The 14,108-nt window shown below is 50.5% G+C and overlaps 6 protein-coding genes across 6 annotated transcripts; 2 read left to right on the top strand and 4 right to left on the bottom strand.

Moving 5' to 3' along the window:
* Window positions 1-72: 72 nt before the first annotated feature.
* On the top strand, window positions 73-4,117 carry FOXG_12895 (uncharacterized protein; the record flags this gene model as incomplete). The annotated part of the gene is made up of 6 exons (XM_018392833.1): window positions 73-2,324; window positions 2,387-2,436; window positions 2,624-2,824; window positions 2,874-2,964; window positions 3,055-3,151; window positions 3,227-4,117. 6 exons carry the CDS (start codon window positions 73-75, stop codon window positions 4,115-4,117), a joined length of 3,582 nt encoding a protein of 1,193 aa, XP_018251424.1.
* FOXG_12894 (endoribonuclease L-PSP) lies at window positions 3,994-5,072 on the bottom strand. Its single transcript, XM_018392832.1, has 3 exons — window positions 4,672-5,072; window positions 4,459-4,616; window positions 3,994-4,409 (listed from the first exon to the last, which is right to left on the bottom strand). Exons 1-3 carry the CDS (start codon window positions 4,828-4,830, stop codon window positions 4,322-4,324), a joined length of 405 nt encoding a protein of 134 aa, XP_018251423.1. The 5' UTR covers window positions 4,831-5,072; the 3' UTR covers window positions 3,994-4,321.
* A 122-nt stretch (window positions 5,073-5,194) lies between these two features.
* On the bottom strand, window positions 5,195-6,819 carry FOXG_12893 (acyl-CoA dehydrogenase). Its single transcript, XM_018392831.1, has one exon. It carries the CDS (start codon window positions 6,703-6,705, stop codon window positions 5,386-5,388), a length of 1,320 nt encoding a protein of 439 aa, XP_018251422.1. The 5' UTR covers window positions 6,706-6,819; the 3' UTR covers window positions 5,195-5,385.
* A 171-nt stretch (window positions 6,820-6,990) lies between these two features.
* On the bottom strand, window positions 6,991-10,127 carry FOXG_12892 (homoaconitase, mitochondrial). Its single transcript, XM_018392830.1, has 7 exons — window positions 9,948-10,127; window positions 9,417-9,816; window positions 9,149-9,292; window positions 9,037-9,096; window positions 8,140-8,987; window positions 7,699-8,086; window positions 6,991-7,649 (listed from the first exon to the last, which is right to left on the bottom strand). Exons 1-7 carry the CDS (start codon window positions 9,957-9,959, stop codon window positions 7,162-7,164), a joined length of 2,340 nt encoding a protein of 779 aa, XP_018251421.1. The 5' UTR covers window positions 9,960-10,127; the 3' UTR covers window positions 6,991-7,161.
* A 166-nt stretch (window positions 10,128-10,293) lies between these two features.
* FOXG_12891 (mesaconyl-C4 CoA hydratase) lies at window positions 10,294-11,754 on the top strand. Its single transcript, XM_018392829.1, has 2 exons — window positions 10,294-11,242; window positions 11,290-11,754. Exons 1-2 carry the CDS (start codon window positions 10,639-10,641, stop codon window positions 11,646-11,648), a joined length of 963 nt encoding a protein of 320 aa, XP_018251420.1. The 5' UTR covers window positions 10,294-10,638; the 3' UTR covers window positions 11,649-11,754.
* FOXG_12890 (dihydrolipoyllysine-residue succinyltransferase, E2 component) lies at window positions 10,565-13,523 on the bottom strand. The gene is made up of 4 exons (XM_018392828.1): window positions 12,722-13,523; window positions 12,283-12,669; window positions 12,053-12,235; window positions 10,565-12,003 (listed from the first exon to the last, which is right to left on the bottom strand). Exons 1-4 carry the CDS (start codon window positions 13,352-13,354, stop codon window positions 11,887-11,889), a joined length of 1,320 nt encoding a protein of 439 aa, XP_018251419.1. The 5' UTR covers window positions 13,355-13,523; the 3' UTR covers window positions 10,565-11,886.
* Between the last annotated feature and the right edge of the window lie 585 nt (window positions 13,524-14,108).

Below are 14,108 nucleotides of genomic sequence, written 5' to 3'. Positions count from 1 at the left end.
GATGCCCGCATTAATTTATGATGGGAGTAAGGAACTTGCACTTTGCATCTTGGGCTTGAACATAGAGACGTCATGTTGAAGGAATATCTGGTCGCGGGCATTCTGCTTGCTTCGCCTCTGCTGGCTGTAGCACAAGACCTCATTCCTCCAATCCTTGAAAAAGCTGATTCTTTTGTGGAAGAGACTTGGTCCTTTGATTCGAGCCCAAAGGTTATATACATTGACGATGAATTTGCGTCTGTGTCGGATAAAGATGGCCTCACCCTGATTCCGCCTACCGCTCACGAGTTCGCGACAACATTTCAGGATGATCTTGCCAAGATCACAGGATCAAAGTGGACACTGAAGCGCGTCGACAAGCTTTCTAACAATGCTAGCGGGATCTCTCTTGGTTCATACACCGGAGAATCTTCTGATCTCAGATACGAGAACGGCAAATCGACATCAGAAGGCTACGAGATCATCATCAACTCCAATCGCGTCTTCATCGGTGGATCAGGCGCTCGAGGAATGTGGTGGGGAACCAGGACCTTTCTTCAACTTCTCCTAGCTGGCAACGGGACGATCACGAGTACCCTTGGTCGAGATGCCCCGGCTTATGCTACCAGAGGATATATGCTTGATGCAGGGAGAAAGTGGTACTCGAAGGACTTTCTCAAAGAGCTGTGCAGTTATGCTTCGTTCTTCAAGATGAATGAGTTCCATTATCATCTTAGTGATAACTATCCGCTGAATCGTGGCAAGAATGACAGTTGGAGGGATGTCTACTCGCATTTTTCGCTGTTACCGGAGGACAAATCGCTGCGGGGTATTCTTCATGGACGAGAGAACGAGACGTTATCGAGGGATGACTTTATGGAACTGCAGAGTCACTGCGCTTCTCGAGGAGTAACTGTCATTCCGGAAATTGAGGCACCTGGCCATTCTCTGTATCTCACCAAATGGAAACCTGAGCTTGCCCTGGCCAAGAAGGATTTGCTGAACTTGACGCATCCGGAAACCTTACCAACGGTACAGAGTATCTGGGAAGAGTTTCTACCATGGTTCAACACGAAGGAAGTCCATATTGGCGCCGACGAATACGACGCCGAGCTTGCTGATGACTATATCACCTTCGTCAACAAGATGAGCCGTTTCATCAATTCTACAGCCAACAAGCGAAGTCGAATCTGGGGTACTCACGAACCATCAAAACGCAACCAGACAATCGATAAAAACGTCATCATCCAGCACTGGCAATACGGCCAATCAGACCCCGTGCAACTCGTCAAAGATGGCTACGATGTCATCAACTCAGAAGACTGGTGGGCCTACACAAGTCTCAAAAACGACCACATGCCCATTCTCCCAGCGCGCTACCCGCAGTTCTTTAACGAGAGTCGTGTTTTCAACTTTGCGGATAAGGAGGAATGGCAGTGGACGCCTGCTGATTTTAATCCTGTTAATACGAGTCTGCAGCTTAAGAGTGATGAGAAGAGGTTGAGGGGTGCTACATTGGCTGCGTGGAATGACAATGGTCCCGATGCGACTACGCAACTTGAAGCGTATTACTCTATGCGGAGGGGTATTGCTGTAGTGGGAGGGAGGGCTTGGAGTGGAAGTCGAGGACCGAAGTTGTTGGAGGAGACGAGTGATACTAGTGTTGACTTTTACTCTCTTCGAGCTCCCGATCAGAACCTTGATAGGGTGCTATCTCTTGGGGCTAATGGTACGTTGGTATCGTGGACTCGTTCAGGTGGTGATGGAAAGGAAGTTCACCTTGGTCACGGGAGCAAGGGGATGAACTACACCCTCACACTCTCCGTCACCGGCCCATTCACCCTCTCCGGTCCCGACAATACTCTATCCCTGGATAAGAGTGGAAACATGGTCTTCACCGCTGATGGATGGGAGTACCCCCTTCGCAAGGTTACAAACGACGACGCGCTAGATCTTGACCCCGGAGCTCCAGGTCGTATATGGGTCAACACTTCATCCACGCACAAGCCTGTCAAGGTATCGGCTCCTGTTAACATCACTTTGGTGACGGATATCCTGCATGGAACGGTTGTATTCCGCGATAGTGAAGTGTTAGGAAGATTTGAAGTCTTTGTGTATGGAGGAAGGAATACGCAGTTTAGTTGGAGTCAGATGGCGTTTGTTGCACCGCTGGATAAGATTGAGGGAGGTTTGGAGCGTTTGGAATTGAGTGGATCTTCTAACTTCACGGGAGCAAGTGAGACAGGTGGGGAAGAGCCTACTGATGTTCCTCAGGGGAGTGATGCTGCTCGATGCTTGGCTTCGTCCGCGTTCATCACGTTAGGATTAGTTGTGGGAGGCTTATTGTATGTCTTCTTTTGAATACTACACTAGCCCCTGAGGTTTTGGTCAATTATCCTTTGTAAAGGCTGAATCAAAATGGAAGTCAAATTTGTATAGGTCTTAAAATAGACACAGGTGAGTACCGCCATATATGTAACATGACTCTATGCAAATCAACCAATCACCATTCGGCAGATTCACAGTTTCCTTTCACCATCTTAAAGATGATTCCTTCCGAACTGCAAGGCTTGAAATGGCGATGAAAGATATCTCGGGGCATTCCTGAGCTTAAAAATGACTCAATATGCTGGATCAATCACAGTTTATTCAGGTCTTCAAGGCATCCAGTCCTCCCCTCTGCAACCCCTCACATACCGCCGCAGGGCTGTTATGGATCTCTGGCAGGTCGGACAGAGGAAATACAATGATGAAGGGCGGGGGGGAGGCACACAATCTCCTGTCATCGTTTGTGGCTCTGTGGGGGGTTTTCAAGAAGGTCGTCACAGACCCGGCATGAGGCCCGGTATGCTACCTGATAGATGGACTGGATGAGTGTTCCGTGGACTCTATAGGGTGTCTGTTCTCCAGGCTACGCTCCATCTTGGACAGCCCTCGTGACTCCGATTACGAGCCACTGTCCCTTGAAGCTGATCGTGGTGAATCGTGAGATGCCCGGCCTATACCGGATAAGGGAGCCTCGGCCCTGAGCAACGCTATGCAACACTCCCTTGGTACCACGCTGATTGAGCACAGTGGCGTAAACGCGAACAGCTGGGACGAGGGTGGCTTGACTGCGCTTCATGCAGCAATCCATTGCTCCGGCCCTACAGCATGTCTGCATATCATAGACGTATTGCTCAGACACAGCGCAGATATCAACGCACTGTCGAAAGCCGTCCAACACATTTTACACACCGTTGCGTAGTCTGGAGGCACTGTAGAGTACCTGACACGACTTGCTGCTAAGCTCCTGCAACACGGGGCTGATGCAAATGCCGTGGACTCATCTGGCAATCCGACCCTCTACACAGCCATACTGAATATAGCGTGCTCTCTGCAAGCGTGGGAGAGGGGCCTCATGGATGTACTGCTACAGGGCGGTGCTGGTGCTAATGCTCTAGACGGCAATGGAGCCTCTGCCCTCCATCTCGCCGCGACGCACGGTGTCCACGCAGGCGTCATTATCTCAGGGCTTCTACGGCACGGCGCTGACCCGCGCACCAGATGTCGCGATGGGCGTTGTGTGCTGCACTATCTTGCCAGGTTCAGGAGGCCCCCTGATGTTTCCAAACAGCTTCGCAACCTGGGACTCGACCCCAATGCCCGTGACGAGCACGGCCAGACTCCCCTGCTTCACGCGACGGTGGCAGGCCTTGTCAAGATGGTGCGGCTTCTATGCGAGTCTGGCATCGGCGTAAACACGCCCATCTTTGACGATGACAAGACCGCTTTCTTCTGCGCTGTGAGGTTGAAGACCGTCGATGCTGTGCAAGTCCTTCTCCAATACGGTGCTGATCTTCACCACCGCGGTCACTCTGGCAGGACAGTTCTGCACTACCACGAAGCAGCGTACAAGGCTATGAGCAACGGCAGCGCCGATGCAGCCAGAATTAACAAGCTGCTGATCGCATGTGGCGCCAACGTCAATGCTAAACGCGGCTACTGCAGACAAGGCCACGGGGTGAGCGTTCTAGATGCGGGCGGCATAACCCGCGCCCAAGGGGAGTTTGCCCTCTTCCTCATGGCGAACGGCGCCTTGAGGTTTCGGTATAATGAGGAGTCAATGCTCAGTCTTGTGTCCTGTGCACTTGAATAACAGCCTGGTACGAGGAGGTCGCCTACTCACATGATCGGCGCGCTTGCAAAATGGGCAGGATATAAATTATGGAACAAATTGGCCCGAGGATCTTACAAGTCGAGTGCTGTAATAGAAACTGACCTAATAACTACTAATTATGGAACATCATCGTGAGCCTCTTCATTCAGCCAAAGACCAGCCCCGAATCAGCGGCAACCTCCTTTACAGCTTTGACTTGGGGTTGGTAATGACTCCGACACACTTGATCTCAATATTGGCGTTCATCGGAAGACTCTTGACAGCAACGCATCTACTACGGTCAGCACTCTTACCCCATAGGCATCCCGCAACTGACTTACGTTCTAGCAGGCTTGATTTCGCCCCAGTACTCAGCATAGACTTCGTTCATCTTGGCGTAGTACTTCATATCAGACAAGTAAATGTTGACTTCAATCACATCATTGAGGCTCGAGCCAGCTTCGTCTAGAATGGCGCCGAGGTTGGAAATAATTTGGCGCTGAATAGGGATCATATTAGCAATTGATTCGGGATTCAAGAGAGACCTGACGTACTGTGTGAGCCTCAATGTCACCATCAATCATCTTCCCTGTCTTGGGGTCCATCGCGACGCCACCAGATGTGAAGACGAAGCCATTGGCGATGATGGCCTGGTTCATCAGGTTTTGCGGCACAGCGGGGGCCTTTTTCGTAGAAACTGGTGTTCGTGCCATTTTGAAGGGATGAGATATTTAATTGTCTCTTTGTTGATCGGTGATGGTGATGGTGATGAGTGAGCGAAATGTCGAAATGAGTGCGATCACGGGGTGTAGATCTGTCATCCGAAGACCATGGATATCCGATCAGAGCCGATAAGTCTTTTGCAGCACTATCGTCAACAAACGAAATGCCGATGAGATGCTTCAGGGAATCATATGTTATTGAGCAGACTTGTCACAAGAATGTTGTATACATTTTATAGAATGGCCCAGGCGACTTCGTGATTGCAACACTTACTTCCTAATTAGGCAGTTTTGGCACTTGGCCGAGATCGGACTCGCAACCATGAGCAGCTGAGACCTCTTCATTGATAAAAGATGTGATATCAGTGTATCGTTATTTAAAAGTCAAAGCTGTGAAGGAGAGTCTTGGACCTCATGTAATCTAAATCTAACAATGTTAAATAAACAATACCGATGTGATTCAGAGGCTTCCCAAGCGTCTGTTCTAGGCTCCCGCTGTTCTACTACCTTAGCCATATCGACCAACAAGGAGTCTGGTACTACTCATCAATAACTCCTCGGCAACTCAAGAACCTTTTCACTGATATAGTTCAATATCATCTCCCTACTAACCGGCGCAATCCTCGGGACAAGACACTCCCTAAACCACCTCTCAACATCATACTCAACCGCATACCCCATCCCGCCATGCGTCAACACCGCCCTCTCACACGCCGTGAACGCCGCTTCAGCAGCCATGTACTTTGCACTATTCGCCGCGACCCCAATCTCATCCTGTCCAACAGTACCACTCTCATCATCATACAACCTCGCAGCATGATACGTCGCTAGTTTCGCCGCTTCAAGCTTCATGTACGCATCTGCCAACGGATGAGCAATTGCTTGGTTCATTCCGATCTGTCGTTTGAACACAACGCGAGTTTTGGCGTAGGATGCTGCTTTTGAGAGGGCGGCGTAGCCGAGACCGAGGGCTTCGCCAGCTAGGAGGCAGCGCTCAGCGTTCATTCCGTGAAGAATCATTTTGAAACCCTTGTCTTTTTCGCCGATGAGAGATGAGGAGGGGATGGTGTAATTATCGAAGAACACTTCATTGGCGTCGACTGCTCGGCCGCCCATTTTCTTGATCCGCCGCATTTCGAGGCCTGGTTGGTCACGGTTGAGATCAATACAGAATAAGGACAGGCCTTCGCTTGCCTTCTTAACCTTATCTAATGGTGTAGTTCTCGCGAGAAGGATCATTTTCGACGCTACTTGCGCACAAGTTATCCAGATCTTCTGACCAGTGACGTTGAATGAACCATCCGAGTTCTCTTTCGCTGCCGTCTCTAAACGAAGTGTATCAAGCCCAGCGTTTGGCTCCGTGACTCCAAAGCACACTCGATACTCCCCCGACACAATCTTAGGAATAGTATCCTCCAACTGCTCCTTCGACCCAAACTTGGCAAGAGGCTGCGTCGCGTAGACATTAGCATGGATGCTCTGCGCACCCGCCATACCGGCACCCGATTCTGTGATCGTCTGCATCATCATTGTGGCCTCTGAAATCCCTAGAGCTGAGCCCCCTAAGGATTCTGGAAGTGCAATACCAAGCCAACCGGCTTTTGCGAGAGCGGCGTGGAACTCCTTTGGGTCTTGCTCATCTTGGTCATGGGACTGCCAGTATGTATTGGGGAATTCAGCGCATATCTTGCTGATGGCGTCGCGGACTGTTAGTTGGTTGTCTGAGAAGCCTGTTAGGCTCATGAGATGCCTTGGGGGGGTTGTTGAGAAGGCGTGTCGTTGTGCTGGGTGAGGTAGCGATGGGCGGAGGTGAATGAGGCATCGTGAAGCTAATCGTGACATTTTGACAGTCGGGTTACGTATCATCCTCGGATTGGGTGTTTTCTTCTTCACTGCGTTGTGATTTTAATGCCAGATTGCAATTCCAGTAACTTAGAGCAGTTGATAAGCTTGATGATGTTGAAGTATTCTTTGTGTTGAATGATGATGCGATGTGGAGAGCAGCTTGGGGCAAGGTGCCAAAAATATCCAGCCCACGGTCCTCTCAATAACAACTAAGCTTACCTACGTACTTTTGTCATCTAGGAAAGCCTTCGCCAAGCCCCGAGGAGCAAGAAAACCTGACATTGAATCAGGGTGCCAAAATTAATGGTCTAAAGATTCTAAGATATACTAAACTTACCTAAGTCTTTTTCTTAGTTAGGATACAGGTCCTAAGTTTTCTTGCCTCTCCCAGCCAAGGGATTGAGTGTCATGAGGTTCAAGACTTTTACTTATTTCCAACATCTAAATACCCTCTATATTACACAAAAATCACACTTTTCACGCCTCAATCTTCGACTTAACCCACTTCTCCAGACCGCCCTTGGCGATAATCTCCTGCACATTAGCAGGCAACTCCCCAACCTTCTGCTCCCACTGCTTCCCATCCTTCTCCGTAACAACAACCTTTGACCTCCTGACATCCCAGACGAACTTCCACCCCGTTCGTCGAGTAAGCGGCTTCTCGGTATCGTTCTTGTAGGTCTCGCGGAGACGCTCGACGAGGCGAGGCACTTCAACGCCCATGAGCGCGTTGTTGATGCTGTTGCGGCTGAAGATGTTGCCGAAGCTGCCGGAGACGACGAGCGGGATCTTCTTGGCGAGGATGGCGGTTGCGGCTTGTTCGCGGGATGAGCCGCAGCCGAAGTTGAAGCCGGTGACGAGAATGTCGCCCGGTTGGGCGATTTTGCCGAATTCGGTGTCGTAGTTCTCCATGCAGACTTCGGCCATCTTCTCTGGTGAGATGTTATCCTCGTATGTGTACTTGCCTATCAAGCTGTTAGTTGAGTCGTCGGGAATGAGGACGACTTGACGTACCGGGGTAGATGCCATCAGTGTTGATGTTATCGCTGTCGCAGAAGACAATTTCACCCTCGACCTTTTCAGGGAAACCGGGGAGGATCTCAGTCAGCGACTCCTCCTCAGCAGCAGCAGCAGCAGGGCTTGCTTCTTCAGCGGCACCCTCGGACTTCTCAGCAGCGGCGATCAAAGCATCAGCCTCGTTGATGATCTTGTCGAGAGCATCCTCAATGGACAGAGCCTTGTCAGCAACAAAGTCACCACTTCCCTCGCCAATGATGACCTTCTCAACACCCTCGGGCTTCTGGTACCAGCCAGGGCCTGCGATCTTGCCTTGAAGAGCACTGGCAGCGACGATCTCAGGGCTGGAGAGGTATGCCTTGGCTGACGTAGAACCCATGCGGCCCTGAATAAGTGTTAGCTTCGGGTCATATTTTACTAGACGGAACAGCGTCTTACCTTGAAGTTACGGTTACTGGCACTAATACCGACCTCACCAGGCTCAAGAAGTCCCTTACCCAAACCGATACATTGTCCACATCCTGAAATCATGGGAATGGCGCCAGCTTCAACCAAGACCTGCCAGTCTCCAGCCTCCTCGGCAATCTTTTGCTCAGGGATGGATGCCGCAGAGATGTAGAATTCGACACCTGGCGCAACCTTGGCAGCCTTACCCTCCTTGGCAGCCTCACGGAAGACACGAGCAGCAGCTGCGATATCAGAAGCGCGAGAGTTGGTGCAAGACACAAGGTAAGCCTTGTTCACGGGGATGTTCTCGGCCTCGAGCTTGTTCAGGGGGGTGGCAACCTTGACGGAGTTGGGCCCTGAGACGATCGGTGAAAGAGTAGATAGGTTGAGATACAGCTCCTTGGCGTATGTGGCACCGGGGTCAGCAGACATTCTGTTCTGCTCGAGCTCGTCGATTCGCTTGTGGTTGATGCGATCCTTCGAAGAGCCGTTGAACATGGCATTAGTGGTGGCCTTGCCGCGGTACCATGAGATGAGCATATCGTCAACAGGGAAGACACCTGCGAGGGCACCCCACTCCGTGGTCATGTTGCTGATAGTCAAGCGCTCGTCAATAGTGAGACTCTCACCACCAGCAAACTCAATGGCGTGGTTCAATACTTGATCATCGCGGAAGAGGCCGCAAAGAGCAATAATGACATCCTTTCCGGTGACGCCGGGGGGAAGAATGCCAGTGAAAGTGACCTTTGCGACAGGGGGGACCTGCCACCAGGTCTGTCCTGTAGCCCAGATGGCGGCTGCGTCTGTACGAACGACAGCAGTACCGAGACAACCTACACCTACATGTGTGTTAGCAGCCTAAAGTCTAACCTTGGCAGAGTATCATACCTCCATACATGTTACTATGGCTGTCACTAGCCACAGAAACTGTCTCTGGCCAAGCATATCCTATCCGAGCGTTAGTGGACTATTTTATTAAGCCAGTTCAGTCCTTTCATACCCTCCTCAATCATAATCTGGTGTCCAATTCCCCTCCCGGCAGGATAGTTCGTAATCCCATGCTTCTCGGCGAATTCACGAATTAGAGAGTACTTCCGGAGGTTACTCTCTGACATATTTGACACGTCGTGGTCTAACGTGAACACTGTCAAGGAATTAGTGGAGTCATTCCCTTGGTAAGGCGTATCCCATGGTAGGAGGTAGTTATCCCCCCTCCAGTCCCATGGTAAGACCTAGATAACATCCCCAGTCTCTAGGGCACAACGCACCAAGTTGACGATTATCATGGATCTTAGAAGCTTGCAAATCGAGCCATTTTTTAGCTATAGGCCAGGTGTTGTCGTGACTCATAATATGCTGCGGCCGCAAAGCAATGTACGAGCCAGCCTTGATCTTCTTCCCAGAAGCGAGGCCTTGGGCGTGTTTTTGGGCGATTTTCTCTATGAGAGTCTGGGGATTCTCCACCACAGGCGCCCGCTGGTACTGGAAAGCCGAAGGATTAGGAGTAGACGAGCTCTCGAGTTGAGAATGGAAAGCATACTGTCGACGGGCACTCGGTGACGTGTAGGCGCGGTGTTGTGTGGCGATGGCGAGAGATCGGGAGCGGGATATCAAGGTTCGGGATTGGAGTCGCGCGACGGCAACAGCGTTGAGAGCGACTGCTCTCCTCTATACAGATTGTCAGTATATATTCTAGAAGACTGAAAGGGAGTGGTCAAGAGATAAAGGGAAGTGTTCAAGACGCAGTGGCGGGGAATGTCCTAGGTCCCATGATGGGGACTCGGCGAGGATATACATACAAAAGCAACCATTGTGAAAGCTCAATCAGTAACCAAGAGCAAATACCATACCAGAAAGTTAATTCTGGATCGAGACAGCGACGGTGTCGGGTGGATGGAACAGAGTGCGAGTTTTAGGTTGGGGATAGCTTCATGTTTTTTGTTTGCGAAGCCGGCCTCGGAGGATGGGTCACAGAAAATTATCTGGGGAAATCTGAGCGGAATAATAATGGAGGCGATGTGATTGGTCGGAGATTGAATACCCTTGTACCCGGAAGTTGACCGCCTGCCGAGAGTGGAGCCGGAGCTTTAACTACACCTCAAGGGCAGACTCAAGATGTTGATGCTTACAATTGCTGCAGAGAGAAAATATTTGGAAGTGAATTTGAAGAATGTTGGAATACATGTGGTTGAATTGATTGAGTTTCAAAATGTTTGTCTCACATTATTCAGTGAGCGCACTCGTGGCGGAGTCTTCCCTTTAGCCGTAGCTTCACGTGTCTACTTGTAGACACTACCTAACCTGTAGCCTTGACAGTAACAATTGGAAAGGTCTGTTGTCAATAATTATAAACGATCCCTGTTCAATGCTCAGTCATGATGTTTTGACGTTTTATAAAATATCGGCAACTTGAGCAATTGGCCGATCACCGACTGTATAACTGCTCTTGTCCCCTCCAAACTTCACCCCGCATCACTTACACATCCCATCATGTCTCTTCGCAATCTCAAAGCCACTGCCTCAGACGCAGCATCCCACCTTCTAGAAACATTCTCCAATAAATCCATCATCCGCCGTCAATTTCTTGACGCAAACCAACTCCAAAAACTAGCTCTCACACTGAACCGTCCAACCCTCAACGGCAAGGACGTGTCTGAACAGCCGCCAATTGAAGGAACACCCGTACCACCAGGCTATCATCTCGTATACTTCACACCAAATGGGACAGAATCTGAATTAGGCGCTGATGGAAGCGATACCACCTATAATGCCTCGAAACCGTTTACGAGAAGGATGTGGGCTGGTGGTAAGATGACATGGGCTAGTGATGTGTCGCTTCGGGTAGGTGATCAAGTTGAAGAGAGGACGAGGTTGCTGAGCGCGACGCCGAAGAGGAGTCGCTCGGCGGGGGAGATGGTTCTTGTGGAGGTTGAGAAGGAGTTTTGGGGGTCGAAGGGTTTGGCGTTGACGGATCGGAGGTCCTGGGTGTTTAGACCTGAGATTGATCCTAGTGCTGTGAGAGGGGAGCCAAGAGTGCTCGAGGATTCTGTCCGTGGGCCGTCACTTATCAGAGACTTGGATGTAAAGAGTGAAGGTAAGTGTTGCAGAGCAATGTAAACTGATGCTGGCTAATAGAACTAGGTGTTCCCATAAGAGAACTCCGCTGGTCGCCAGTCGGCCTCTTCCGATTCTCAGCCCTCACCTTCAATGGGCATATGATACACTATAACCAAGACTGGACTCGAAATGTTGAAGGCCATCCCGCTGAAGTTGTCCACGGACCCCTCAACCTGGTCAATCTGTTGGATTACTGGCGAGACATCCATGGCAACGGTGAAAGCCCGACAGGCATCACATACAGAGCCATGTCACCTTTGTATGCTGGTCAAACATACAGCATCCGGACCTCAGCGACTAAGGAGGCTGAAGGTGAGAAGGCTTGGGATGTTCTTGTTGAGAAGGATGGGACGGTTTGTATGAAGAGCGAGATCACGGCATAGAGTGTAGTCTACACATTACAGACTCAACCAGATATCGAAGCACGGCCCCGCGTTCAAGAAAGAGATCTCTCCACCTCCTCAATCATACGATAAACAAATGCATGCGACGTAGTAAGCATCTGCATTAGTCTAACTCTACAAAGCGCCAGCCATGCAGAACAATGTCCATTCCTCCGTCTAAACCCAATCGCTCTAGCATACAAATGAACTCTCTACTCTACTCTAACACAACAACTTTTTAGACAAGCAGCATGCGCGAAGGATCCTCAATGTACTTCTTGACGGTGTTCAAGAAGGTGACAGCCTCTCTGCCGTCAATGAGGCGGTGGTCGTAGGTCAAACTGATGTACATCATCTGCCAACAATTAGCTTGAACCAATGGATCGACTAAGGGAAAGACTTACAGGTCGGATGACAGCTTCGCCCTTGATGGCGACGACTTCTTGACGGATGCCGTTCATGTTGAACACAGCGGCCTGGGGGTAGTTGATAACGGGAGTTCCGAACATGGAGCCGAAGATACCGGGGTTGCTGATGGAGAAGCTTCCGCCCTCCATGTCCTCCATAGTAAGCTTGCCATCACGAGCCTACAACAGTCAGCATTGTCACCTTCTCGTTCACTGAGAGAACTTACCTTCTTAGCAGCGCTAGCAACCTCCCTCTCCAACTCAACAATGCTCAACTCATGTGTATTTCTCAACACAGGCGTAACCAAACCTTTAGGCGCCGAAACAGCAATACTAACATCGACATAATCGCGATACGTGATGATCTCCTTCTCGGTGTCGATCATAGCGTTGATCTGGGGAACTTTTTGCGCAGCGAGTGTAGTAGCCTTTGTGAAAGCGCCCATGTATCCCAGTCGAACGCCGTGCTCCTCGGCGACTTCTTCCTTGTATTTGGCGCGCCAGGCGATGATGTTGGTCATGTCGACTTCTTGGATGGTTGTTAGGGAGGCGCAGGTGTTTTGGGATTGCTTGAGGCGCGCGGCGATGGTCTTGCGCATGCGTGTCATTTTCTCCTACAGACTCGGTCAGCTACGGGCGATATGGCCGTATGTGCGGGATACTTACAACTCGCTCGCCGCGGGAGGGACCGCTTGATGAACCTTGAGCGGGAGGTGTAGGCTTGGACTCCTTGGGCGCAGGCTTGGACTCAGCGGGCTTTGAAGGTTTGGGGGCTTCAGCAGCAGGAGTAGATTGCTTCTCCTCGGCCTTGGGTTGCTCAGCAGGCTTTGACTCCTCCTTCTTGGGCTCCTCCTTAGGTTTTGACTCCTCACCCTCGCTCTTCTTAACAGAACCAGCATCCTCGCCCGTCACGATACGCGCGAGATCCTGACCGACAACAACGGTATCGCCCTCCTCAGCAAAGTACTCAGCGATAGCACCAGGCTCGCTAGCATTGACGAGAACATCAATCTTGTCCGTCTCAATGCTAGCAATCTCCTCATCCTGCTCAACCGCCTCGCCAATCTTCTTGGGCAAGCTGGCTAATGTTCCTTCGGTGATGGACTCTGCCATGGGCGGCACGGAGACGATATACGAGCCATTGAAGATGCTGGAGTTACTGAAGAGTCGTCGTTGGGGATCGCGCTGGCAGAGGATGGCGCTGTGTGTGAGGCTGGCGATGGGTTGGGCTCGGGAGATGGCGACGCGTGATAGGCCGGAGAGGCCTGTTGCGGCCTTCATGCGCATGAATGAAGCCATTGTGAGGGTTTGGGCGGGATTGAAGGTGGGAAGATCGGGAGAATGATGGGATCGTGGGGAAAGCAAAACAAGTTCTGAATTAAGCGGGCCGAGCTTTGAGGGTATCGCACGGACTTGCAGTACCTTTGGAGATGTTTATACGGACAAAAGGGGATGGATCAATATTTACGGGATATAATAGCTAAAATTATTTTACTAAATGGTCAATTGTTTCTTAAATTGATGTTGCGTTGCTGAATCATAGATATTGAAGCCAAATGAATGTTTTGCAATACGTCACTGGAGGTGAGGTTCAATTCAATCATCAGCAAGTTACAAGCTCTCACCTTGAACTGCAAGAGCTTAGAGGTGACTCGGTGAGTGGCCCTCTCTCCGTAAACTTCCCTCCCGCGGGACAGGCGGAAACACCCGGACGGTCGCCGGACATTGAAAACCGACACTGAAGTTCGGGGTGAATAGCCCGGCCTAGGGGAGCAAGAAAACTTCTGACATTGAATCAAGGTGTTAACTGGTCCAAAGTCCTACTAAGCGTATCCTAAATTTAGCTAAATTTACCTAAGCCTTTTCATCACTTAGAAAAGAGGTCCTAAGCTTTCTTGCCTCCCGGTCCTCAACTGCTTAGTGGAAGACATTGATAACCCAAAAGCCAGAATCCTTCCGTCGGCTTAACAGTTACAACGCCGAAAGCTCACGGCCAGAATGGTTTTGCGATTCATATAATTCCTCGTTTTGGATGATGGGCTCCGTACTTTGC

Source organism: Fusarium oxysporum, chromosome 9 (assembly GCF_000149955.1).
Source record: "Fusarium oxysporum f. sp. lycopersici 4287 chromosome 9, whole genome shotgun sequence".
Classification (NCBI taxonomy): domain Eukaryota; kingdom Fungi; phylum Ascomycota; class Sordariomycetes; order Hypocreales; family Nectriaceae; genus Fusarium; species Fusarium oxysporum.
This window is presented reverse-complemented; position numbering and strand designations above follow the sequence as displayed.

Excerpts from the sequence above, each read along its gene's own strand:
- FOXG_12892 (XM_018392830.1), bottom strand. Across the intron at positions 9,097-9,148 it reads CCAGATTATGATTGAGGAGG|GATATGCTTGGCCAGAGACA; the intron begins GTATGAAAGGAC and ends ACGCTCGGATAG. Across the intron at positions 8,988-9,036 it reads CCATAGTAACATGTATGGAG|GTGTAGGTTGTCTCGGTACT; the intron begins GTATGATACTCT and ends ACACACATGTAG.
- FOXG_12890 (XM_018392828.1), bottom strand. The coding sequence starts at position 13,354 with ATGGCTTCATTCATGCGCATGAAGGCCGCAACAGGCCTCTCCGGCCTA. Across the intron at positions 12,236-12,282 it reads TTGCTAGCGCTGCTAAGAAG|GCTCGTGATGGCAAGCTTAC; the intron begins GTAAGTTCTCTC and ends TGACTGTTGTAG. Across the intron at positions 12,004-12,052 it reads GCGAAGCTGTCATCCGACCT|ATGATGTACATCAGTTTGAC; the intron begins GTAAGTCTTTCC and ends AATTGTTGGCAG.
- FOXG_12893 (XM_018392831.1), bottom strand. The coding sequence starts at position 6,705 with ATGATACGTAACCCGACTGTCAAAATGTCACGATTAGCTTCACGATGC.
- FOXG_12894 (XM_018392832.1), bottom strand. The coding sequence starts at position 4,830 with ATGGCACGAACACCAGTTTCTACGAAAAAGGCCCCCGCTGTGCCGCAA. Across the intron at positions 4,617-4,671 it reads GTGACATTGAGGCTCACACA|CGCCAAATTATTTCCAACCT; the intron begins GTACGTCAGGTC and ends ATCCCTATTCAG. Across the intron at positions 4,410-4,458 it reads GAAATCAAGCCTGCTAGAAC|ATGCGTTGCTGTCAAGAGTC; the intron begins GTAAGTCAGTTG and ends TGACCGTAGTAG.
- FOXG_12891 (XM_018392829.1), top strand. The coding sequence starts at position 10,639 with ATGTCTCTTCGCAATCTCAAAGCCACTGCCTCAGACGCAGCATCCCAC. Across the intron at positions 11,243-11,289 it reads CTTGGATGTAAAGAGTGAAG|GTGTTCCCATAAGAGAACTC; the intron begins GTAAGTGTTGCA and ends TAATAGAACTAG.